Here is a 9,049-nt window from a genome sequence, read left to right on the forward strand (position 1 = left end):
AAGCTTAAAAACAAACAAACAGGACCATCTTTTTCCAAATAACTTAATTGTGTCCCAAAATAAATATTAAGAATATTTATGATTAGGAAAAACCCCAGCTTCCATCGAGGTAAAACCCACGATATCTGACATTCAACCAAAAATTACTAAGCCTTGAAAAGATGCAGGGAGGAAAGTATCTCCCGTAATGATGATATGTGTGTTTGTGGGAAGAAGGGTGGGAGAAATCTCCCTTGGATTCAGGCAATAAAGGAGTCTATTATCTGCAGACAATTTAAGTATAATAATGTTTATTTAAATGAAATAGATTAATGGTGTTTATTAACACGAACCATAAGTGATTCTAAATACAAGACGGTAACTAAATAGTTTTTTTTTTTTTTTTTCCCTTCAGGGAAGGCTATTTGCATCAGTTCCTACTATCTTGGCACACCATATCCACCCACTATGATGTGGTCTGATAAAAATAACTACATCTTGGTTATCCTTATATTTGGACTGTCAATGCAGTACATGCTAAATAATATATCCTCAGAGGCACTTGTTGAATGGATACAAATTGGATTCTTTCCTGCACTTTTATGTGGAGAAAATGCAATGATTTAAAAATTCTAAATCCACAAATTCATAATATCAAAAATAGACTGAAGAATGAAAGATAAAAAAAATTGAAAACCTCAGTATTTGACTATCCTTTTCTTTTCTTTTTAATTTTTTTTTTTTTGACAGGCAGAGTGGACAGTGAGAGAGAGAGACAGAGAGAAAGGTCTTCCTTTTGCCATTGGTTCACCCTGCAATGGCCGCTGCAGCCGGCGCGCTGCAGCTGGCGCACCGCACTGATCCAAAGCCAGGAGCCAGGTGCTTCTCCTGGTCTCCCATGCGGGTGCAGGGCCCAAGCACTTGGGCCATCCTCCACTGCACTCCCAGGCCACAGCAGAGAGCTGGCCTGGAAGAGGAGCAACCGGAACAGAATCTGGCACCCCGACCAGGACTAGAACCCGGTGTGCCGGTGCTGCAGGCGGAGGATTAGCCTATTAGGCCGCGGCGGACTATCCTTTTCTTAGGCAGGCACCAGTATAATGCAGTAACACATAAAGATTTTAAATGATACAAAATGAAGATGATAAGATGATTGTTGGTAAGGCATGCAGATAAAAAGAAACACATTGAATTAATATGAAACTGTCTTTGAAATAACTTCTTAGCTATTGAAGATATATAACTTAATATCAGCATAATTTTCCATTTCAATAACATTGAATATAGAAGCTATTGTTACAGTATATCTAAGGACATAGAGGTTTTTCCTTTTTCTCTTTTACCAACAATAAACAAGGAACCCATGCACAATATAATCCATAGCATTTACAATTTATTCTCTGGTTATATTTCCATTCCACTTGATACTAAAAATTTCAAGAAAACAGGATTATAATACTAAAATACAATTTTTCCATTTCTTCAAGTTAGTGACCAAAATATAGAATTACTCTTTAGTAACTAATTTCTAACTTTTTACTTAAATCACAATTTACATGAATGAGAAAATGGTTTCATCTTCAAAGTGAACACTGCATGGCTCAGTGGAAAGGGAATAGGAAGCTCTGGAGCCTAGTCTGGTTGTATGACTTCAGGCACATAAATTAATCTTCCTGAATATCAACTTTAATAATATAATTAATCAATTAATTAATATAATAAAATTTTCTCTAACCACAAAACACTGTGATCAATGAATATGCTCTATGTGAAAGGTCTCTCTGAAAGCACTGCTTAAAAATGAGTTAACATTGCCTCTATGTATTTATTCCAATAAAATAAGTGACAAAATTAAAATTAAGTGTTTTTTTTCAAGGAACACTATCTTAGAACTTAGTATTAATGTTTTATAGTTGACATAAATTTCATACAACTAAAGTAAGTTTAAAGAACAGATAGTTGTGTTTTAAATTGGGATACTCAATGAATAAAACAAACTAAATAAAATGAATTATAAGTAAATGTGGCATGATAACAGTTAAACAACCCTTTGGTCATTGCCTAATTAGAAAGCATAATCTTCTAAATATGATCTCAAAAACTTCAGCAATACATAATATAATTGTAATTACAGTAAATGTATACATAGCAATGAGAAAAATGGTCTTTTCAAAGTGTTCTGGAACCATGCATCTTATAATAGTCAATTTCCCCCCAAGAGATCCAGCATCACACAGGAAAAGAGGTTTTACTTGGAAACCAAAGAGGTGAATCTGAAGCCAAAATGCTATTACCTCTAAGCTAATTCTTAATAAAACTGAGAGAATATATATCACAGTATAGATGGGCTTTTGAAGAATGCATTCTTGATTGATGCTTTTACATGCAGCATAAAGATGGAAAATGGCTCCAGGAACCAGGACAATCACTAGTTGCAATGCCCAGAATACCTAAAGATGCCAGAAATATCTTAGTCAAATTAATTAATCAATGTGGAACCAAGAGTACACTAAAAACAATTCACTGACTCAATAGAGGTTAATTTGAAAATTTTGGTTTTGTAAAAATGTTATAAGCAGTAAAGTAATACAGAGAAGGTAATAAAGTTAAACATATCTCATTTATTTAGTAAGATGTTTAAAATTTTAAACGTATGGCAGTTTTGAAAATATAGTCGTTTTACTGTCATTGCCTATACTATTACTGATAATAGTGAAATGATTTGTTTTAGTGGTTATGTACTTTCTATCTAGAAATATGGAGTATAATGTAACAATAATGTATAATATTGCATAACATAATATATATAATATAACATTATATAACATTAATGTATAAATATAACGTATCTAGAAATATATGGAGTATAATGGTAACAACATCAACAGATAGTAGAATGCTGTAGTTGAAAGTCCTGACCACCTCAAATTAATTTATTTGTAACATGCAACTAGTTAGAGAAAAAGTAGCATAATTATAAAAATAGTACCTGTTAGAGTATTCCTCATCTAATTATGACATATTTTACATTAGAAAGCTAAAAACTGTATTGCAAAAAAAAAACAAAAACAAAAAAAAACAAAACCTGTATTGCTTGCTGAGTCAATGTTCATGACCCCACAGGAAAACTTACTTGTGGAGTGATTGGCCTGAACTGATTGTAACAGAAGAGGTTTACTTCTCTTTTGTCTGGATCACAACTGAAGTGCAAAGCCTCATTCCCATAAACTGCAAAGCCTAGCACCCCAAGAAAGAACATTCGGACAGATCCAAAGAAAAGGGTGTGGAATTGGCCAATCACAGTCGGAGGTTTAACCTGTTATGGTTTTAGGAGGAAAAAAAAACTTTAGGAAAAGAAACATTGAAGAGCACATTTTAAGTCTCTCTTCATTATCACATTTTTATAATTTAAGATTCAAGACGGTTTGAATCATGATAGGCCCTTAGAGATCATCAAGTCAAATACAAACCTTTTCACTCAAATTTCACTTTAGATTATGAAATGCAACAGATGAATAGTGACATATTGTCCATCAAATGTGTAATTATGGAAATATTTAAACAATCATGAATTCAATTAATATCCCTACCCCTGTCATTTCTTGGAAATCAAGTTATTAGAATCTTAGAATGTCCAATCCTTTTAAAAGAAAATTAGATCTAAAAATTCAGTATTAAACTCAGTATACATACTGTCAGAACAAGCAGATAATGCTTATTAATTATCATGATAGCTTTTATTCTACTTGTTAGTTATGGAATTGAGAGCATAAACTACTTTAAAACACCAACAGCTAAAAGTACTTCCTGAATTTTTCTGTTTATAGAGATACTCATCAACAATCATGCAAATCAGTTTGAAATACAGACAAGACTCATAAGATGGATTTGTTTTGTTTGTTATATACTTACACATCCTTCATAGAAGTTTTTGATGTAATTTAGAGACATGTCTCAGGAGATGTTACCTTGGCATCCCTACAGGTTTACTCTTGACCCACATTGCCAGTTTCCTTCTGCCAGATGAAACTCCTGTATTCTCTCATGACTCTTATGGCAGAAAATTCTATCACTGCAAATTTCTCTCCCCTCCTCCTTCTTTTCTTTCTTTCTTTCCTTTTTTTTTTTCATAGATCTCTGGGGCCCCAGTCAACTTTCCTATCTCTATCCTAAAACAAAACAAATACAAAGAAACAAAAGCAGAGGGCATGTGGTCAATCTAATAATCCCTTCACTTGCACTGTCAGCATAGCCAGCCAGTCAGCCAGCCAGGAGTGCCAACAAAGCAAGAGGCCAACCCCACAAAGACTGAGTGCTGAATTCCCCTGCAATTACCTGAGAACCACCCATAGGTTAATCAGTGAACTCTAGGTTAAGGTTTTCTCTGAAAATGTAGTGATTTTTTTCAATTATGTATGTCTTAAAAGATAAACACATGGGAAATATACCTACTTCCTTCTTGCTTACCCTCATGGAATACAACTAATTTGTGATAAGTGTAAGAAACTGTAATCCACAGGCTGTGATAGCTATTCCATCATTAAATATCACTGATGTGTTGCTATGGTTGTCTCTTTTGCTGAATGATTGCTGTCAACATGGAAAGCTCTGCAAGCATGTCTCTGCTCTAAGGAAAAACACAAGGGACTGCTAAACAAGGTAAGAGCAGGATCTAGCACAAATCATGAGCACAAACCATGCTTTATTTTGTCCTCTAGTAAACACATCATCTGCTAGACAATGTTGGGGGCACTGAGGATCACCAGGCACCAAAGAAGACAAATAACCACTTCTAACTGGTAAGAGGAATCTTTAAAAATGTATACAAAATGGATATTATGAAAAACCTCTGCTGGATGTTAAAAATTTGCACCAAAGTAAACTCGAACCAACTTTTTTTTTCATTTGAAAGGAAGAGTTACAGAGAGAGGAGAGAGAGAGAACTTCTATCTGTTGGTTCACTCCCCAAATGGCTGCAATGGCTAGAGCTGGGCTAGGCCAAAGCTAGGAGCCAGGTCTCCCATGTGGGTGCAGGGGCCCAAGCACTTGGGCGGTATTCCACTGCTTTCCCAGGTGCACCAGCAGGGAGCAGGATTAGAAGTAGAGCAGCTGGGACTGGAACTACCCATATGGGATACTAACACTGCAGGAGGTGGCTTTACCTGTTACGCCACAGCGCTGGCCCCAAACCAAATATATATATATATATTTTTTTTTTTTGACAGGCAGAGTTAGACAGTGAGAGAGACAGAGAGAAAGGTCTTCCTTCTGTTTGTTCACCCCACAAATGGCCGCCACAGCCGGCGCACTGAGCCGATCTGAAGCCAGGAGCCAGGTGCTTCTCCTGGTCTCCCATGCAGGTGCAGGGCCCAAGCACTTGGACCATCCTCCACTGCCTTCCTGGGCCACAGCAGAGAGCTGGACTTGAAGAGGAGCAACTGGGACAGAATCCGGCGCCCCAACTGGGACTAGAACCGGGGTGCTGGCACCGCAGGTGGAGGATTAGCCTAATGAGCCGCAGCGCTGGCCCAAATCAAATGTTTTTAACATGGTGAATAGGATCTAGTTTAAGGCACCAAGAAGGATCATGTGTCAGTTTGAAAACCACCTTTATCAGACCAATATGAATTATGCTAAAATTGAGGAATGAATATCAAATTTAGGGTGCACTTTGAGTGGAAGAAATGTGAATAATTTATACTTTATGAAAAGTTTATGGAACCAATAATACACAGGTGCCCCAAAGGATCCAATCATACACAAATGGATAACTTGATTTTTTTCCCTATTTTTGAGATATTTTCAATTTACATTATAGTCAAAGGCTTAATGCCCATAAATAAAGACTTTGACAAGAAAATAGTAAAAAGTCCATAGTTCAGCAGGAATATAGCAAGAGCTGTTAATAATAATCCAATGAAAAGATGTCAATTTCACTCATTTATGGTCAGTTTAAAAATAATCACAGATCATTAAAACTGTAGTGTTATATCATTCTTAACAATTCGTTTGACAAAGATATAAAACAAAGTGTGATAAAACTAGATTTACAGCAACCCTGATACACATAGGCATTTCTTTTTTGTTTTTGACTTTTTAAAAACTTTTATTTCCCACATATAACAAATACATGTGATATGTGATACATGTCTTTCTGGGTCCAGCTTGTTTCACTCAACATGATGTCCTCCAGTGACAACAATTTTTTTTTTTTAAAAACTTTTATTTAATGAATATACGTTTCCAAAGTACGAATAATGGATTACTATGGCTTCCCCCCCATACCGTCCCTCCCACCCACAACCCTCCCCTTTCCCACTCCCTCTCCCCTTCCATTCACATCAAGATTCATTTTCAATTATCTTAATATACAGAAGATCAGCTTAGTATACCTTAAGTAAGGATTTCAACAGTTTGCTCCCACACAGAAACATAAAGTGAAAAATAATAGATGATTTTTTTTTTAATGATGATGAAATCAGATCAGACCTATTGTCATGTTTAATCCCAGTGAGAGTCAAGTTGGGAGTTGATAGTTTCTTTTCTTTTCTTTTCTTTTTCTTTTTCTTTTTTTTTTTTTTTTTTACAGAGGATCAGTTTAGTATGCATTAAGTAAAGATTTCAACAGTTTGCACCCCCATAGAGACACAAAGTGAAATATATTGTTTGAGTACTCGTTATAGCATTAAATCTCAATGCACAGCACATTAAGGACAGAGATCCTACATGAGGAGTAAGTGCACAGTGACTCCTGTTGTTGACTTTACCAATTGACATTCCTGTCTATGGCATCAGTAATCTCCCTATGCTCCAGTCATGAGTTTCCAAGGCTATGGAAGCCTTCTGAGTTCTCCGATTCTTATCTTGTTTAGACAAGGTCATAGTCAAAGTGGAGGTTCTCTCCTCCCTTCAGAGAAAGGTACCTCCTTCTTTGAAGACCTGTTCTTTCCACTGAGATCTCACTCACAGAGATCTTTTGCCAGAGTGTCTTGGCTTTCCATGCCTGAAATACTCTCATGGGCTTTTCAGCCAGCTCCGAATGCCTTTAGGGCTGATTCTGAGGCCAGAGTGCTATTTAGGACATCTGCCATTCTATGAGTCTGCTGAGTATCTCACTTCCCATGTTGGATCACTCTCCCCTTTATTTATTCTATCGGTTAGTGTTAGCAGGTACTAGACTTGCTTATGTGCTCCCTTTGACTCTTAGTCCTTTCATTATGATCAATTGTGAACTGAAATTGATCACTTGGACTAGTGAGATGGCATTGGTACATGCCACCTTGATGGGATTAAATTGGAGTCCCCTGGTATGTTTCTAACTCTACCATTTGGGGCAAGTCAGCTTGAGCATGTCCCAAATTATATATCTCTTCCCTCTCTTATTCCTACTCTTATGTTTAACAGGGATCACATTTCAGTTAAATTTCAACACTTAAGAATAACTGTGTATTAATTACAGAATTAAACCAGTCATATTAATTAATTATTAATTAATATGATTAATAATTAATCATATTAATTAATTTTGATGCAAATGATAGAATTTCATTCTTTTCCACAGCTGAATAATATTCCAGTGCTACTATAAACATGGTGGTGCTGGTATCTTTTTCATACAATGTATTCACACCTTTTTTTATTTTTTTTTTTCTTTTTCACAGGCAGAGTTAGACAATGAGAGAGAGAGAGAGAGCCCCCAACCGGGACTAGAACCCAGTGTGCCGGCGCTGCAGGAGGAGGATTAGCCGAGTGAGCCACGGCACTGGCCTTTATTCACGTCTTTTTCGTGTATACCCCAGTAGTAGGATGGCTGGATCACAGGACAAGTCTATTTCTAGCTTTTAAGAAATTCCCATGCTGTTTTCTATAGTGGCTGCAATAATTTACATTCTCACCAGCAGTGTAAAAAATTTCTCTTTCTCCATATCCTTGTCAACATTTGTTAATCTCTGCCTTTTGGATAATAGCCATTCTGACAGGGGCAAGGTGATACCTCATTATGGTTTTGATTTGCACTGCCCTGATGGCTAGTGATGGTGAACATTGTAATTTGCTCTATGAAGGGATGAGTCTATGCTGAAGTTGAAGCTTGCAGAAGCAGACTATCCATATCAACTTGAGAGGAAAAAAGTTAATTTTGTTCATGACCTAATTGAAGAGGACTGATGATTAATAAGGTAAATAATAGCCAACATCATAGACATCTCCATTAGTTCAGCTGACTTTCAATTTTAATTGAAAAATTAAAAAGGAACAAACTTTCTGCTCAACGGGTGCCTGTGGGGAGCAGCTCGGACTAGACTAAGTTACTGGAATTAAGACTTATTCTATGCATCTGCTCTCCTCTGTGGGGAGCAGCTCGGACTAGACTAAGTTACTGGAATTAAGACTTATTCTATGCATCTGCTCTCCTACAATATGGCGCTGGGAGAGGAGAAAACAGCTTCTACCCAGCTGCCTCCAGTTCAACCAATAAACTGTAGGACTTGCTCCTGATTGGAGAGCAGCGTACTCGGCGTGTGGGCAGCCGAGTTAGGATTGGCGGAGGAGGACTATAAAGGAGGAGAGAGACGGCATGCACCAGGAACATCTATGGGGAACATCTAGCTGAAGGAACACCTGTGCAGCCCCCGAGAAGAGCCGGCCGGCGGTGTGCCACTCCCCTGCGGAAGTGGGGAATGTGGCCAGGGGGAACTGCCCTTCCACGGAGGTGGAAGGGATAGTAGCCAACCCGGGAAGAACCAGCAGCAAACCCGGGGAGGGCCGAGCAGACGAAAGAACAGCGCAGGGTCCTGTGTCGTTCCTCCATGAAGAGGGGGAGCGACAGGTGCCCAGACTATTGTACCCAGACCAGATGTAGATAAAGAGCAGAGCTTTCAGTGGAAATTTTAAACAAGTTAGATAAAAATCTTGAAGCATTTCTTCAAGAATTGACACAGGAGATGAAACATGCCTTTCCTAGTGTGATCTCTTGTCTTTAGGGTTGGCAGCCATGGCTACTGGGAGGTGGTGGTAGTACAGAAAAAAAAAAAGTGGACTGGTCAATACCAAAGGTCATGGCAACAGCCTT

General features: G+C 37.6%; 1 protein-coding gene across 2 annotated transcripts; it reads right to left on the reverse strand.

Moving 5' to 3' along the window:
- Positions 1-2,033: 2,033 nt before the first annotated feature.
- Positions 2,034-3,930, reverse strand: GJE1 (gap junction protein epsilon 1). Of its 2 annotated transcripts, none has more exons than XM_070073493.2 (3): positions 3,892-3,930; positions 3,113-3,295; positions 2,034-2,429 (listed from the first exon to the last, which is right to left on the reverse strand). In XM_070073493.2, the coding sequence occupies exons 1-3, from the start codon at positions 3,928-3,930 to the stop codon at positions 2,034-2,036; spliced, it is 618 nt and encodes a 205-aa protein (XP_069929594.2). The 2 variants fall into 2 exon arrangements, with proteins under 2 accessions (XP_069929594.2, XP_089188485.1); XM_089332359.1 differs by having other exon boundaries at positions 3,101-3,295.
- Positions 3,931-9,049: the final 5,119 nt, after the last annotated feature.

The sequence above is a fragment of the Oryctolagus cuniculus genome, chromosome 5, assembly GCF_051225735.1.
Source record: "Oryctolagus cuniculus isolate XC-2025 breed Fujian yellow rabbit chromosome 5, ASM5122573v1, whole genome shotgun sequence".
Classification (NCBI taxonomy): domain Eukaryota; kingdom Metazoa; phylum Chordata; class Mammalia; order Lagomorpha; family Leporidae; genus Oryctolagus; species Oryctolagus cuniculus.